The following is a 15934-nucleotide window of genomic DNA, read 5'->3' as shown; positions in this document are numbered from 1 at the left end:
CGCTTCATCTGCATATATACTGGACCATTTATGACACGCAGCGATTTTCATTCTATAGATGCCCTTTATCTTTTTTCGGGCTTTCTTTTCAGTCGAGATCATGTAGTCTCCTGATTTGATTGCTAGCATAGACAAGAATGTTCCTGGCAGTCTTCCGGAATATAACATTTATACCAGTTTATGTACATTGAATTTATACCGTCAGATATGCATACAAGTGAATCTATAATTCTAGTAGCAGGATATCATCATGCTCTCATTGACATCGCAGCATTACACCTTCCGCGGCTTGCAAGGTGGTCGCGGCGTCTTCCTATCCGTCGTGACCACGCGCGCCTGGAGCTCGTTGGTCAGAGGCGTGTTGGCCTTGACGTAGGCCGCAAAAACGTCCGAGTCGGCGTCGAGGGCCGCAAAATCGGTCCTCGGCTCCAGCAGGTTGTCGCCGCCGCGGGCAACAAAGTCAAGAGTCACCAGGCGGTAGTCGGTGCGGTTCTCGTCTAGCCGCTTACCGCCAATCCTGACGCCAATGAGCTTGCTGCCCACCTCGTTGTCCGGATTGTACTCAATCTTGATGTCCTTGGAGACTTGGAACCACGACGACGTCTTCTTCTTGCTGAACTGGTTCTCGCGCGAGACCCAGCCCTCAATCAGCTTGCGCAGATCCTTGCCAGAGTAGTTGAGCTGCACGACAGCGTTGCCAAAGGGGAAGGAGGTGACGACCTGGCCGCGGGTGATGTTGCCGGCGGCGATGGTGGCGCGGACGCCGCCGGCGTTCATGAAAGCAAAGTCGGCCAGCTCCTCGCCGGCATTCTTGGAGAGGTTGCGGCGGTAGTCGAGCATGGCATCGACCATGACCTGACCGAGAAGGCAATCTCCTTTTTGGCAGGTAGTTTGGTCGAGTTCGTTCTTGGTCGTGCCAATGACTTGGTTGGAAAACTCCTCAAAGGGCTTGCGCCAGGCCTCAACCTTGTCCTGCAGCGACTTTTCGAGCTTGGTCGTGTTGGTCATGTGGATGGGTGCGCCGTGATAGGACAGCGCACGGCCTTCCTTGTCAAAAGTCAGGTCAATGGAGCCGAGGTACTCGCCCCAGCGGTACGAGGTGACGACAAACACCTCCTTGCCGGACTGGTCCTTGATGATGGTAGGATACTTTCCAGCGGCGCCGGGCATGTCGCCGACGAGAGTGTGGCTATGACCGCCAATGATGAGGGAGAGGCCCTCGGTGTTTTGCGCCAGCTTTTGGTCCTCTTCGTAGCCAATGTGGGTGAGGGCGACGATGCGGCGGACGTCGGTCGTGTTGCGGATCTCCCAGATGGCCTTCTGGACCTCGGTGGTGACGTCGAGGAAGTGGGTTCCAGTGCCGACGTTGGAGATGCCCTTGGTCGTCTCGGTCGTGGCACCGATGACAGCGAGCTTGTGCTGGTCAAAGATGTGGTAGTTCTTGACCGTCTTGTTGAGGGCCTCGTACTCAGACCTGACGTTGCAGGACACGATGGGAAAGGTCAGGTTGTTGAGAAACTTGCCGAGCTCCTCATCGCCCTTGTCCCACTCGTGGTTGCCGAGGGTCATGACGTCAAAGTTGAGGTCGTTGACCGTCTCGGCAATCTTCTCGCCGCCGTAGTAGGAGAAGAAGAGGGTGCCCTGGAACTCGTCACCGGCATTGAGGAGCAGGTGGTCGGGGAAGGTCTCGCGGAGCTCCTCGACCTTGGTCTTGATGCGCGCGTAACCACCGTAGCAGCCCCTGGTGGGATCCTTGCAGTCGGAGCCGGAACTGGCGAACTGGTCCAGATGTGCGTGGATATCATTGACGTGGATGAAGGCTGCACAAGTCAATGGTGGTTAGCGGTGCTTCCTTGATTGGTGCTAATGGAGCCTAGGCATACTCATGTTGTAGTTGCCATCATTGTCGATGAAGCGCTTGGAGAGATGGCGTTTGCTGTAGAGAACGTCATCGGCAACAGCGCACGAAGCAACGCCGAGCGTCGCGAGGATGGCGGCCGTCTTCATGATGGGAGGCGCGGGGGGTTGTCTGTGGAGGACCGGGTCGGCAGCACGTAATAAGAAGACACACGAGGAGGCGACGAGAAGACGACAGTGAGCAAGCAGCGGCAGCTCAGCGAGCAGTATTAAATACCAGACACCACAAACTTATCGGCACACACAAAGGTACCCGTAGCCAACCGACCGGGGCGTGGCGGGGGGCGCCGATAAATGCTGCGGCGGAGGCGGACAGGCTGGCTGGAGGGGGAAAAGTCTTGTGGTCTGCCCGGTCTGGTGGAAGGTTGGAAGTTGAAGACGGCCTGCAGATTGCTCAGTCGTCGCTGTGGCTGCTTCGCGTGGCTGCTGTGTGTGGCTGTTGCCAAGATACACGTGGACAATTGCAGAGGGCTCGGAATCTGCACGTGGGGGAAAGCAACCTGGATTTTTGAGAATCAAGAGAGTCGTAGGCAATCATCCCAGTTCTGCACCCTACATAATTGCAGGGCAGGAAACCCCGGGCGGAGACAGGCGATCAGGGTTACAGCCATCTGTGCAGCCACGGCGGATCATCACCGAGACTCAGCGGCCAAAGACAGGCATGGGACAAATGTTGCAGATTTCTGTTTGGCCATTTATCCGTAACTACCTATTCATACGAGTAGCACGGATTGACTAGTTACTCAGCGAGTTCAAATATCCACCACCAAAAGTCCCCAGTAGGTTTCCCCGCGGGCTCACCGAGACTGGGGCTTCTTCTTGGCAGAGGAGAGGCTGGTAATAATACTAGGGTCACTCCGACTATAAAACCTGCCCACTCCTCCTTTATTAAGGTACTTAAAAACTGGGCTGAAAGCTAATATGCTAGTAAGAACCATAGGCAAACAGGTCATGCATGGAAACAATGTTTCTTACATGAGCATGCTGATAATGACGGACAGTAGCCGCTCAACGGGCCGATGACACTCGTTATCAGATGTCCCTGAGAATCACTTCGAATTCATCAGGCACAAAATGGCCCATTGAATGGCGCTTTGTTCATTTCAAAAAGCCTCCTGGCGTCCGCCTCAAGATCCGGCCCGCTGTGGCTGACCCCTAAGATAAGCATATTCGGAAAGGCAATTGCAAACCGAACAATAGCCACGTGGGAGGGAATAGTATGAATGCATTCAAAATGATGATTGAAGCTCACCTAGGACTATCGCAAGAAATTTGACGGCAGTTGGCCACTCCTATTCCTAGCCATCAGGCCCTCAGTGTCTCTGTTTGGTCCGACAATCTCCGGCCGCTTATCCCCGCAGACTGCACTTGAAATACACAATTTCACTCGGCAAATTCGTAGTCAAGTTGTTTCTGTCCAATATTGGCAGCGGTCGCGTCCTTTCCTTACCATCTTGCTCTGCCAGTCGAAATTCATTATGCGCAAACATGGTCACGACCGCGACCATAATCTCCAGGGTAGCAAACTAAGCCGTTAGCATACCTCCCTCCCTGCCTGGTTCACGACGCTGCATATTTACTTACCTTGAGACCTACTATCAGAGTGTTAGCATAGTCAACCGGCCAAGGAAGAGTGCTGATAAGCAACTTACAGCATGGGTGCAGACCGGAGCCCCAACCGAGGAATGCATGAGGCACATCTGCCCCTTCATCTCTGCCAGGGAGGTGTCGAGCCGGCTCCCATTGAAAAGGGCTAGGATAAATCATCTCGTCAAGGTGAACGTCATCGACTGTGTAGAACTGTTTACTGTCAGCACACCTTCAACCAGCGCACTCGCACATCGGGTGGTAGTCACTCACTGCGAAGGCCTTCTTCGGGACGACTAGATTCGTTCCGGGAATAACCAGATCCTCATCGGAAAGATTTTTACGAAGCATAGGGCCGAACAGGTTGAGTCGCAGGGTCTCCCGTAAACAAACGCCGACGACGGGCAGTTGCGTGTCCCAGTCGCTGTAGGGTATGCGCTGCAGGATCTCAAGAACAGACTCGTCCGCGCTCTTGCGATTCTTGGCGACAAAGGTGTCTACTTCATCCTGCACTTTGCGATACCAATCGCCATTCTCGGCAAGGTGGCAAAGCAGCCACGCGGACATGACCCCAGTGTTGAGCAGGCCGGAAAACAAGATGCCGATGATGCACTGCATGATTCCACAGGTGTGAGCTCGCTACCCGGGTGACCAGAAGTAGAAGGTGTCAACATACCTGCACTATCCCGAGGTCAGTTTCTCCCAAACCCATGAGTAGCTGCAGTGCGTCCCTCTCAACACGTCCGTGCCTGCGACGATCATGCATCACGCCAGCGATCACCCGGTGCAGGCGGTAGCCTCCCCATATCTTGGACAGCATCGACGGCAGCGGCCAGCGCGGAAGCATGATCTGCAGGGGCGAGCAGTTCTCTACGCTGGAAAAGTTCTTTAGGGTAGAGTCCAGGAGCGCGTCACTTTCCGCAATCTCGTGGACCCCCCCGGTGCGATGCGTCAGCCTGTAGATGAGGCGGTACACGAGCGAAAAGACGGGCACCGCACTCTCGCTGCGGGACAGCCCACCCAGTGCCGAGTAGGAATCTTTGAGGATGCTTGGTAGCGAGTCAACCAGACGTTTACGGGTCAATATTTTCTTGAATAGATTAACTTGACTTTGAGTTGGGTCGTCAAGGTCTGCCTCAATATGGGGACTGGCCGCGAGCAGGGCTGAGTAGCTGCAGATTCGCAAATTAGCGAGATGGTTCTTAGATTACGGAAGGGTTTGGAGCTTGCATACCCGGCGCGTAGATCCAGCTGTCGTGAAGTAAGGAGCAGCGTTCTGCCAGCTTCGCCCAACAAGCTAACAATAGGGTATTTACCGTAATGGAAGCTAAACGGCCGGCCGCCGCTCCTTTTCTGCTCCCGGTGCAGGAACTCCTGACGTCGGTAATAGAACGCGATCGATCCAAGGAGAGGCCATTCCGGGACAACCTTGGGTGCGTTTCTTGGGAGCTTCGGCCGCTGCCGGACGAGGCTCACGGCGGCCAGCAGGACCGGGGAAAGGGCAAGCACGACTACCGTGGCGAACCATCGGGAGGCAAACCAACCCGCGAAAATAACTATGGTGTTTTCGAAAAGCATATTTGATGTTTTTTGAGTTGAGGGAAACTATGTTGTCTCGCACAAGAGCCTCTGTGCCTGGCTGGGTGGAAATGAGCTTTATGTAGAGCCAGAGCCAACCTTGAGCGGAAGTCGTCCGTCATCTTGTTCACCGACATACCATGGGACTGTATTGGAGCGTCACAGATGACGTTGGAATAGTGAGAATTGCTTGTTATTCAGGTCTTACAGAGCCGCACAAGTCACTCTGCATATCGTGAGACTCGCTCAACGATAGCTTCGCTGTTCGTCCGGCAGTCACAAGCGTCGCACCATTCTCATATTGATCACCTGGCTGTGACTTGTCCGACTTGAAAACTTTGCGATGAATGCCGTGATAGTACTTTTGAGCTTCACGAAAAGATTCCAAGAGGTCTGTGTGGTGAGGCGAACTTGCCGAAGCGCAAGTGCAACAAACCACCCACCCGTCAGAGGGGTATCTACGACCCTTCCCATAGCGTACGGATTCCTTATAACATATTCAAAATGGAAACTGAAAAAAGGACGCTTTTTTAAAAGTGGCTTTAGTAATAAGCTGTGTTTTCTTGTAGCGGTGCAACCTTACGTTGTGTATGGGGCATAATAACTGGTATCGGCCAACAGGTCGGGGTTCCTGCTACAAGGATGAATACTCTCGCCTTGCATTTTTCTTTGTTTTTTTTTTCTTTAAAAAAGAAAGCAAGCAAACACGAAAGTAATAACACATTCCCGTTAGCACTCTATCAAGGCCCAAGCAGAGAGAGCATGGCGCGGCACTGGTTGGCGCACTTTTGCCCATAGTTGGGGAGCTTATTTCTGTTGCACTACAGTCCATGTGTTAGCTTCCTGTCCACATTCACAACAGGTTTTTATTCTCTGGACTCACCTTGCACCCCATGAACCAGTAAATCGGCTCCGCCTTCTTCTTGGGGGCCGTCTTCTTCGCCTTGGCCGTCTCCTGGGCCTGCACGCGCTTCACCGCGGCCGCCAGCTGCTCGCAGTTCTTCAGAATGTCCGCCGCCAGCTTCTGGTCCTCCGGCTGGGAGTTGGCCGTCTTCTCGCACGTGTCCGCGAGCTCCTCTAGGCCCTTGATGCGCTTCTCCTCCAAGGCCTGCTCCTCGCGGCGGGCCTTTTCCTTGGCGGCGGCCTCGGCGCGGAGGCGCTCGTTCCTGTCCCAGTCGGTCTCGAAGCCGAGCTGCAGCGCGCTGCCGATGGCCTTGGTCATCTTGTACTTGAGCTCGTTGCCGTAGATGTCGTCGCGCTGCGGGCCGCCGATGGCCTCCTGCAGGCTGGCCATGGCGTCGTCGAACCACTTGACGCCGTAGCCGATCGGGTTGTCCCACCGCTTGATCGAGTCGAGCGCGTGGTGCGCGTAGGGCGCGACGAGCATGAAGACGGCGGCCTTGCCGGCGGACTTGGGCACGGCGAAGCGGCCGGCCTTGTACGTCACCTTGCCGCCCTTGCCGCCCTTAGCGGGAGCGCCCTTGGTCGGCTTGCTCTCCTTGATGGGCTTGCCGGCGCTGTCGCAGCAGATGTCTCTCTTCTTCAAGCACGGCTTGCACTTCTTGGCCGGCCCGAGGGGCGAACCGGGTATTCTCGTCACGCCGGTCTTGACGTTGGGATCGTATTTCTTGGGAGGCGGCACGGGCGAGCCAGGCATCACCCTCAAAGGAGGCTTGGGGCTCGAAGGCGGCTTGAGCGAGCCGGCCGGTCCCCAGTTGCTGATGCCGGCGACGATTGCGTCGGTGATTTGCTGGCCTGGCGCCCGGGTCGGGGGTGCTCTGTCCACAATGGCTCCATGGGCAGAGCTGAGACCGAGAAGGGCGAAATGAATAATGGAAATCTTCATTTTGTGTGTAGATGCAAGAAACAACGGCCTTTTCTGGACGTGATGAAAAGGAAAGAAAGACTTGTCCAATGGAAAAACGAGGGACTTTTATAGGCTTTGATGGGAAGTGAGTGATCCAAGGCTTATCGAATGGAACTAGGATGGAAGCAAAGCAACGACTTTAAATAATTCAGTAAGGGCCCTATTTTGTTTCCATGGACCAGTGCAAGCCGGGCGGCAGTTGGCTCATGCAATTTATTAGCCGCTGCTTTTACATGAACCATGTTCATGGGCTGTCGCCAGCATTGACCATGCTCGCCTGGTACTGCCTGTTTTGATCACGTTAATTGTGCATCTACAATGCCCATAAATTGCGCCTCTAACTTCAAAACAACGACGTCGGAAGCATTATGCCCGTCGAAGTCCAATGTAGTGCCCAGTTGTGCCGTGAGGACTCACGCCTATGCATAGGCGTCAGACACAGATTACGCGCCAAATTCACGTAGACATGACGTCCGGTTATGCGTTGAGAAAGTCTATTAAAAACGTCGAGTTTACATGAATTTTGTGTATAAAGTGGGTTATTTAGACATGACGAACGCTTGGTTATGCGCCTAAAATCTCTCGATCTGCATCAATCGTAAAGCCAGTTAGTTAGATTTTGGTCGCGCCACCAGCGCCGGCACTTGCTGTAGCCTTTCAGCTGAACAAGTAACTTTATAGCTCCAATGTTATTTTGTTGTGCTATTTAAGGTTCGTTTGCCACGCTCCTATGATTATCAGTTACCCACAAACGGGTCGGCTCGACTCAGGGAAAGTGGTTCTGAGCTCACCTGAAGACCGAAGGTAGCTCCGGCTCCCATAATTAGCTTGGGCTTCCGGGCCGACTGTTATTACATCTGCCGAGATGTAAGATGGCTGATGAAATACCTTCATGACTCAAGCGTTCGCCGGTCTGTAATCTCTCTTTTTAGGGGCATAGCTGACCGCAGTTATGCCTGGATATGAAAAGGCCAACGGCGCTTCCCTGGGCTCTGCCGCGACTCAACGGCATCTATGCACCGTGCCTGGCATAGAATGTTGAACTTCGCTAGCTCTGTTCTCTTTATATAAGATGAGGATCTACCATCTCAGTTTTCGCTGTTCTGATGCCCTCATCCGTCACCCTCCTTCCTGGCTTTCCCATACAGTCTTTCTTTAAATAGCCCTGCTATTGTTAGCATTCTACCACTCAATACCCTTCATCATGAGATACTTTACCATCCTCGCCATCCCCTCCATCTTGGTCGCTGCCAACGACCTTGGTCCCCGTCAGACGGAACAAGATCCGCTCACGACCCTCCGCGCCAACTTCTGCCTCGAGTACCACACGCGGAAGTGCCAGGAGCACATCATCGAATGCAATCACAACAAGAAATACGCATCCATCGAAGAGTGCATGCCAGTCGAGTACCCGGAGTGCATCAAGGACGAGACGTCTCCTTGCGCCCAGGGCATCGTCCAATGCATCACTGAATTTGGCGGGGAGGAAGACGCCGTCCAGGCCGTCGAGGACTGCATTACCGAAAAGGTGATGACTGCGGTCGACGAGGATGACGAGGATGGCGAGGACGAGGAGAAGAAGGCCGCCACTCCCGAGCAAGTTGCCGCGTGCAAGAAGGCGAGCGCCGAGTATGAGGTGACCTCCACCGTGGACAACGACTGCCATGTGGAAACTGAGGAGGACAACAGCGTGGAGAGAAGAGCCGAGTCAGCAGCTTGCAAGGCGGCAGCAGAGGCTTTTGAACAGGCATGGAAAACCAACAACTGTGAGACGGCATTGGGGGCTTAGAAGTGAAGTCGTGAAAATGGTTCAGTTCGCGAGCGCCAATGTGCCAGGCTTAGACTAAAAACAAGTTTTCTTAAAATTTGCAAAGTATTACCCTAGGTAGGCTGCATGATAGTCTGAAAGTGGAAAACTAGGCGTTGACCATGAACCGTCATGCTGTGCCCCTCGTGACAACTTGAAAGCTGGAGGTTTCCTCTAGGCAGATGTCGCATAAGGCATGACAAAAACAGGGGAAAGCAAGCGCACCGACATTGGGTTGGAAATATTGTCAAAGCCAAATTTCGTTCGCTTAAGCAGGTAAAAGAAAGGAAAATGCTTTGAAAATGTACATGCAAATTACTCGCGGTATTGATGGGTTGGCTTCGGGTTGCTTGTTACCCTGGGGCCAGTTAGTGACAGATATGGGCCTATTGCTGCTTGTCGAACTAAATTGCACTTACGAAACAGGCCGATTGATTTCGACGCCGTCTGCATCAGCAGGAGTGACTGGCCGGCGATAGTGTCGAGCAGCCAACCATGGCCTAGTAAAAACGTCGTCCATTTCTTCAATGGAAAGGCCGGAAATTTCTGGAACCAGGAGGTAGACGTAAACTAAGGACAAGCAGCAGCATCCGGAAAAGAAGATGAAGGCTCCCCAGTTGTTCGTCTTTTTTAGGAGGGAGGGTACGGCAAAGCTCATCACGTATATGAATACTCGGTGGCAGAATTGCGAAAAGGCGACGCCAAAGGATCGAATGCGATTCGGCCAGAGCTCGCCGGCGAAAACCCACGGCAAAGTGAGAAGCCCTGCGATTCAAAAGAGTAAATAAAGAGAATTCAACTAGCATGGGACATATTCGCCGCGCTCACCAACCGAGTAACCAAACGCCTGGATGAAAATGGCAGCGAGGGCGCCTTTCGACGCACCCGTCGCCACGGGGCCGTGCTGCGAGTTCTTGACGTATATTGCAACGTACAGATCGGCTAGCATCTGGCACGTAATTCCGACAAAAAGTGACTTGCGACGACCGAGAGCGTCGACGAACAAGAAGGAGGCTATGAGGGCGAAGAAGAACTTGGACAAGGTGTACATGCCGCTCAGAAATAGGTTGCGCTCCGTGCTATTCGTGGAACCGATCATGTTCAAAACAGGAATGAGATAGTAAGAGATGGACGAGGCGCCGGAAAGCTGGGGAAGCAAATACAGGATGACGCTCTGCTGCACGCGGCGGAGATTTGCGGGCACCGTGAACGTCTCCCGAAGGATGCTCCGCAAGCTGGCCGTGCCTTTGCCGCTCGCAAAGAACATCCCCTCCTGAGAGATGGCCTCTTGAATCTCGCGCAGCTCACGCCGCACGCGCGGGTGCTCCAGCGGCAAGCCGCGGATGCGAACCAGCACGTCCGTAGCGTCCTCCTGGCGGTCCACGAGGAACAGCCAGCGCGGCGACTCCTCGCAGACCAAGAAGCTTGCCACGAAGCACAATGTCATAAATGCGATGGGCACGATCCAGACGACCTGGTATTGCAGGCGGGTGCCCTGCAGCCTCTCGTCCAGGTACACGCCGTAGACGCAAAACGAGGACACGCCGTGCGCCAGGCCCATCATGACGGTGTACCACGAGGTCAGGACGCCGCGGGCCTCGGCGGGGGCGAGCTCGGCAATGGCCATCGGGGAGACGACCATGAGCGCGCCGAGGCCGCAGCCGCAGAGCACGCGCGCCGCGTACAGAGCGGCTGCGTTGGGCGCGACGATCTGGAGAACCTGGCCGGCCGTCCACAGGGCGACGTACATGCGGTAGGACCACAGACGGCCGGCGCGGTCGTTGAGGAAGAAGGAGGCGGCGGCGCCGATAAAGTCGCCGATGCTGATGAGGGAGACGAAGTACTTGATCTTGCTGGCGTCGGTGGCAGAGTCGATGCCAAAGTGCTGCCGGAAGCTGGGCAGTGTGGCTATGACGGCGGACGAGCCTTGGTCCCACGCTGGATTGAGGTGTTAGTTCAGCTCCGAGGTGCTGCAAGCACGGTTACTCTAGAAGACATACTCAAGGGCACTGCGGCGCATGCAAAGATAAACGAGGTCAGCAGAAGCCTGCGGTTGTAGAGAACCTCGCGCGGCGCTGAGCGGATGGTGCTGCCATAGCTGCCAAGCTTGGTCCTTGCGAACATGGTCTTGGTGCCCATTTTTGCATCTACTGAAATCTGATGTAGTCTCAACGTGGCGAAGTAGTGGCCGAGTGAGATGCCTCGACGAGATGCCGACCTCTATCATATTTGTTCTGGAGACATTTTTCAGCCATCAACCCGCTAGGATGCGGCAGACAGGATAGATATATGCACGTCGAATGGAAACAAATTATCCGGCAGCCTTATAGGTTTCCAAAGTCCCCCGCACCTTCAATATGTAGTATTTGAGTAATATTCCGGAAGTCCGTGTGGGTGAGGGGTTTGCGGCGCGGGAATCCCGATATGCAGCTGTACCAGGCTGCTGGATGGGGATGTGATCGCCATCATGAAAGAAGCAGGCATCGTGTAATGCTATCGATGGAGTATATTCGTGAGAGCAGGTCTAGTAGTAATGGATGCTCAGTGTCTCGTGGGCTACAGACGTGTAAAGTCTCGCTTCTCTTTCGTTAAACGGTATTCAAAGGCGAATTCTTCAATTGCGAACACATCGTTGCAATAGGCTCCCCAGCCTGCAGTATCAAGGTGCAAGGGCAGCAGAACCGAATGAGCAGCTAACATCAGACACGAAGGCTGATGGACGAGCCGCGGTGTGCGAGGTAGAGAGGAAGATGTGTGGAAGATAGTTTTTGGTTTATGGTCGCTTCCATTTCCTGGGCGTAATCCGGGGGTGGCGCTGGACCCCGCCGCCTTGGAGCACAATGGGGCGGGTTGTGGGGGGGGGGCGCGCGAGCCTGGGCCCCAGTGGTAAGAATATTATACAGAAAATCAAAAAAAAAAGAAAAGAAAAAGAAAAATTCAGGACGATAAGACGTCATCATATCCTTTTTTCCTGTTCACGCTATACGTCGTACATAATGCAACTCAATTTGTAGCAGCAAGGGCAGATACAGCGACGCCAGGGCATGTGACCACTAAATATAATGGCTTCAGGCTGACTTGGCACGAGGCCACGCGCGCGCTGTGGACTGTACAATACTAACTTTGCTGTATTAAGGCTTATAGAGTAAAATCAAAGAAAACTTGGATAAGAAGAATAAATTGCCAACTAATAGCCGGTGTCCAGGGGTTTTCTTTTTGAAACACCTCCTATAGAGTGAAGAAGGTTATTTGAGCATTCCGTCAACTCCACCCCCCCCCTTTTGGAGGCCGCGCTAAGATGCAAGGCACGGCCCGTGACAAGTGCAGCATTGTATTCTGTATTTGCAACTGCTCGACGTAAACTAACACTTGAAATCCAATATCGGCACAAAATTTGAAAGGACATCCTTTCTGAGACAATGCCGCAACTGTGAGACTGCATGCTGCACCCCAGATTATCTCGAGGCTCATGCAAGGCTGACAGCCCATCCCCATCCTATCCCCATCCATCCATCCACATCCACCAGCCCCATCAAGATCGTCACAAAGCTGAAGGTCAAACGACAACAAATGCCAAGTGCAAGTGCCCCCCTCCGCCTCCGCCTCCGCCTCCTTGACCTCCTTCTCCCAGCCGCACTCCTCATGTGACGAGGTCAAGAGTTGGCCTCGCCTCGCGCGAACAGCCTTTCAGCCACATACTTTCGTCCTCCTGCAACTCCTGACCTTCTACTAATACGGCTATCTACTACCTATCTTGCTCTTCTTACGGTCGCCTGTTCCTTCTTAACTTCCACCTGACTCTCGCTGCCTGGCATCGCCCGAGCTTTACGGTGCACTCAGCTCGTCACCCGTCATTACGTTGGAGTCACAACCCTTGGCACGAAAGCGGCTTGTTGCCTCTCTACCCTATTTCAATCGCGCGTGTCTTCGGGACGCGCCCCGTCTCTTGCCCATCATGGACGAAACAAACTCCCACTCCCAGCAGAAGCAACAGCAAGAACCTCTCTTTAGTCCCTCGGCTATTGCTGCCGACATGCAGAGACGAACGCGCAAGCAAAACAACTTTGACCAGGTCGAGGCCGACCTGCCCGACCCCCAGAAACTCGCCGCCGCCAGCGCCGCCGCCGTTACCAGCCTCACCCCCGGCTTCACAACCCGCCTCAGCCTCGCCGGCGCGCTCAGCTTCCTGGGTCGTCTAAACCCTCTCGGACCGCGCCCGGTAGCCCGCGGCGACGTCGTTTGGCTTCTCGACAACACGGCCTACCGGACCGGCAGCAGCCGCTTCTCATCGTCGTGGGAGGCCGAGTTCGTCGCCGCCGTCTTCGAGGAGGAGCCGCGCTCGCACCTGGTCGACGCCGTGGCGGGCGTCGCGCGCGTGCTGGGCATTGCGGACGACGCCGAGGAGCGCAAGACGATCCAGGCGCGCCTGATTCCGTTTGTCTGGGACGTGCGCGCGGCCAAGACGGTGACGGTTGCGCAAAAGGGCTCCGGGCGGAGGACAATCAAGCTAGGTCCCACGGGTTTCAACGGCGTCAGCTCAAACGTGATGCCCGTCGCGAGCCACTCCAAAGGCGCGAGCGTCGAGGCGACCGCTGGTGGGCTGCCCAGCGGCGTGCCGGGCCTGCTTGGCATGCAGACCTACTACGCCGGGCCGACTGGCTGGAGCGTCATCTCAGGTACTATTAGCACGCAACGCTAAAGATTTTTTTTGTTGCTGACCTTTGCTGTAGATATCGACGACACCATCAAAGTCACGACGACCAGCGACCCCATCGGCATCCTTCGGGAGACGTTTGTGGAGGAGCCACGTGCCGTGTCCGGTATGCCAGAACTGTATAAATCCATCGACGGCATACTCAAGACGGACACGCCGTGGTTCTACCTGTCGGCGTCGCCATACAACCTGTACCCGTTCCTGCGCGAATTCCGCGATGCGCACTACCCGCCCGGGACGCTGATCCTGCGCGACACGAGCTGGCGGACGATTGCGGGGCTGCTGGCGGCCCTGACGATGGGCACCGAGGAGTACAAGGTGGACCGGATGAAGAAGATTCACGGCTGGCTGCCCAAACGCAAGATGATTGTCATTGGCGACTCGACGCAGTCGGACCCGGAAGCATATGGAGAAATGTACGTGTGGGAAGTGACTGCAGCCATCCTTTACCCCCAGTGACTGTTCTTCTTTTGGTTTCTTCTTAGTATACAGGTGAATTTGCTAACGCGTATAACGTGATAGATATCGCACGTTTCCGGGCTGGATTCGTCTCATCCTCATCCGCAAGGCGACCGACACGGCCATGTTTGGGCTTGGTGAGAAAAACGAGCCGGCGCGGTTCGAGAAGGCGTTCAAAGACATTCCCAGGGAGGCATGGCACGTATTTGAGGACCCCAACGAGTGCGTTGAGATTGTGCAGGCCAAAGTGAAGCAGGGATAGGTGCCGATGTTGACTGGCGATGCGGGTGTAGTCGTGCTGTTTACACTTGTTACTTTGCAGGCGCTGTGGCGTTTTGTTGTGGCTTTTCAATTTTTCGAATACGTTACCTATAGAGGATAGAGAAACGAATGATAGCGACCTAGTGACCCGATTTTGGCTTTGAGCAAAATTAGTATTAATCATGGTACAAGATTAATCAGGTGTGAAGAACTGCGGGGAGACGGAATGGGCAGAGGCGCGGGTGAGCAATGTGCCGGGAGACCATTTTAAGTTCTGTGTGAACGAGCGGAACAGTAGATTGCTGTCCCAGTTTAAGCGATGAAATTTTAAAAGATATCAAAATTTTAAGACTCAGATTGATAAGCTTTCATAGACCTTTAAACTTGTACCGAAGGCACTTGGTTGTGTCATTGTTGCAGGTGGGGCTCGCACTCTACGCGTCCTCGAAGCCCCGCGACGCGTCTCCCAGCTTCACACTTTCATCCAACACCAGACAGTAACTACCCCTCCAAGATGACACAGACAAAAGTGCATGAAGAACACCAATATCTGGATCTCGTCCGCGAGATTCTAGAAACAGGAGAGCATCGACCAGACCGGTACGTGTAGTGCATCCGCCTCTACCTAGCAAACGCCAGCCAGGCAGCTAACGAGACACTCGCCTCCCACAGCACCGGTACCGGCACACTCTCCATCTTCGCCCCGCGACCGCTTAAGTTCTCACTCAACCACAATGGCACGCCGGTTCTGCCGCTTCTGACGACCAAGCGCGTCTTCACGCGCGCCGTGGTGGCGGAGCTGCTGTGGTTCGTGGCGGGCAGCACCTCGTCGCTGCCGCTGAGCGCGGCCGGCGTCAAGATCTGGGACGGCAACGGATCGCGCGAGTTCCTCGACGGCGCGGGGCTGGGCCATCGCGCGGTCGGCGACCTCGGCCCCGTGTACGGCTTCCAGTGGCGCCACTTTGGCGCCGCCTACGTCGACGCCGAGACTGACTACGCTGGCCAGGGCGTCGACCAGCTCGCCGACGTCGTCGACAAGCTGCGCAACAAGCCGTACGACCGCCGCATCATCCTGTCCGCGTGGAACCCGGCGGACCTCAAGCTCATGGCGCTGCCGCCGTGCCACATGTTTGCGCAGTTTTACGTGTCGTTCCCGCGTGGCGGTGGTGGCGGGGAGGAGGAAGGGGGCGAGGTCAAGGGGCACCTGCACTGTCAGCTGTACCAGCGGTCGTGCGACATGGGCCTCGGCGTGCCGTTCAACATTGCGAGCTACGCGCTGCTGACGCACATGCTCGCGCACGTGTGCGACCTGGTCCCCGGGTCGCTGACGCACGTCATGGGCGACACGCACGTCTACATGGACCACGTCGAGGCGCTCAAGGTGCAGCTCGAGCGCGAGCCGCGAGAGTTTCCGACGCTTGAGATTGCGCGCGAAAAGGGCGGTAGCATCGACGGTTGGAAGGTCGAGGACTTTGTCGTCCAGGGCTACGACCCCCACAAGACGATTGCGATGAAGATGTCCGTCTAGGACGCTGGCGGGACTCGAGGCCCGGGTTGTGTATTATTACTGGCATTTATAGCATCCCATCAACTAGTGCTACACCGTACAAACGATTCACTTACGAAGGCAATTGAATTTTAATACTATGCGTCCTTTGTCTCCCTTTGTAGAGGATGAGGTTCTGCCAGCAAAACTTTAGCCCACTGCTAACCAGCGTTTGACACAGATACACTTCTTCCTACC

At 54.9% G+C, this 15934-nt stretch overlaps 7 protein-coding genes across 7 annotated transcripts; 3 read left to right on the top strand and 4 right to left on the bottom strand.

Moving 5' to 3' along the window:
• Positions 1 to 273: 273 nt before the first annotated feature.
• Positions 274 to 2007, bottom strand: ISF_03512 (5'-nucleotidase precursor; the record flags this gene model as incomplete). The annotated part of the gene is made up of 2 exons (XM_018847118.1): positions 274 to 1820; positions 1884 to 2007. 2 exons carry the CDS (start codon positions 2005 to 2007, stop codon positions 274 to 276), a joined length of 1671 nt encoding a protein of 556 aa, XP_018706007.1.
• Positions 2008 to 3300: 1293 nt separating this feature from the next.
• On the bottom strand, positions 3301 to 5082 carry ISF_03511 (cytochrome P450 6A1; the record flags this gene model as incomplete). Its single annotated transcript, XM_018847117.1, has 6 exons — positions 3301 to 3330; positions 3502 to 3512; positions 3570 to 3717; positions 3778 to 4116; positions 4181 to 4676; positions 4739 to 5082. 6 exons carry the CDS (start codon positions 5080 to 5082, stop codon positions 3301 to 3303), a joined length of 1368 nt encoding a protein of 455 aa, XP_018706006.1.
• A 740-nt stretch (positions 5083 to 5822) lies between these two features.
• On the bottom strand, positions 5823 to 6928 carry ISF_03510 (hypothetical protein; the record flags this gene model as incomplete). Its single annotated transcript, XM_018847116.1, has 2 exons — positions 5823 to 5903; positions 5966 to 6928. The coding sequence occupies 2 exons, from the start codon at positions 6926 to 6928 to the stop codon at positions 5823 to 5825; spliced, it is 1044 nt and encodes a 347-aa protein (XP_018706005.1).
• Positions 6929 to 8153: 1225 nt separating this feature from the next.
• Positions 8154 to 8738, top strand: ISF_03509 (hypothetical protein; the record flags this gene model as incomplete). Its single annotated transcript, XM_018847115.1, has 1 exon — positions 8154 to 8738. One exon carries the CDS (start codon positions 8154 to 8156, stop codon positions 8736 to 8738), a length of 585 nt encoding a protein of 194 aa, XP_018706004.1.
• Positions 8739 to 9555: 817 nt separating this feature from the next.
• ISF_03508 (General substrate transporter) lies at positions 9556 to 10895 on the bottom strand (the record flags this gene model as incomplete). Its single annotated transcript, XM_018847114.1, has 2 exons — positions 9556 to 10694; positions 10757 to 10895. The coding sequence occupies 2 exons, from the start codon at positions 10893 to 10895 to the stop codon at positions 9556 to 9558; spliced, it is 1278 nt and encodes a 425-aa protein (XP_018706003.1).
• Positions 10896 to 12711: 1816 nt separating this feature from the next.
• Positions 12712 to 14191, top strand: ISF_03507 (hypothetical protein; the record flags this gene model as incomplete). The annotated part of the gene is made up of 3 exons (XM_018847113.1): positions 12712 to 13432; positions 13487 to 13886; positions 13993 to 14191. 3 exons carry the CDS (start codon positions 12712 to 12714, stop codon positions 14189 to 14191), a joined length of 1320 nt encoding a protein of 439 aa, XP_018706002.1.
• A 513-nt stretch (positions 14192 to 14704) lies between these two features.
• On the top strand, positions 14705 to 15718 carry ISF_03506 (thymidylate synthase; the record flags this gene model as incomplete). Its single annotated transcript, XM_018847112.1, has 2 exons — positions 14705 to 14790; positions 14863 to 15718. 2 exons carry the CDS (start codon positions 14705 to 14707, stop codon positions 15716 to 15718), a joined length of 942 nt encoding a protein of 313 aa, XP_018706001.1.
• Between the last annotated feature and the right edge of the window lie 216 nt (positions 15719 to 15934).

The sequence above is a fragment of the Cordyceps fumosorosea genome (assembly GCF_001636725.1).
Source record: "Cordyceps fumosorosea ARSEF 2679 chromosome Unknown scaffold_6, whole genome shotgun sequence".
NCBI classification, from domain to species: Eukaryota; Fungi; Ascomycota; class Sordariomycetes; order Hypocreales; family Cordycipitaceae; genus Cordyceps; species Cordyceps fumosorosea.
The sequence above is the reverse complement of the archived record's forward strand: the minus strand, read 5'-3'. Positions and strand labels throughout refer to the sequence as shown.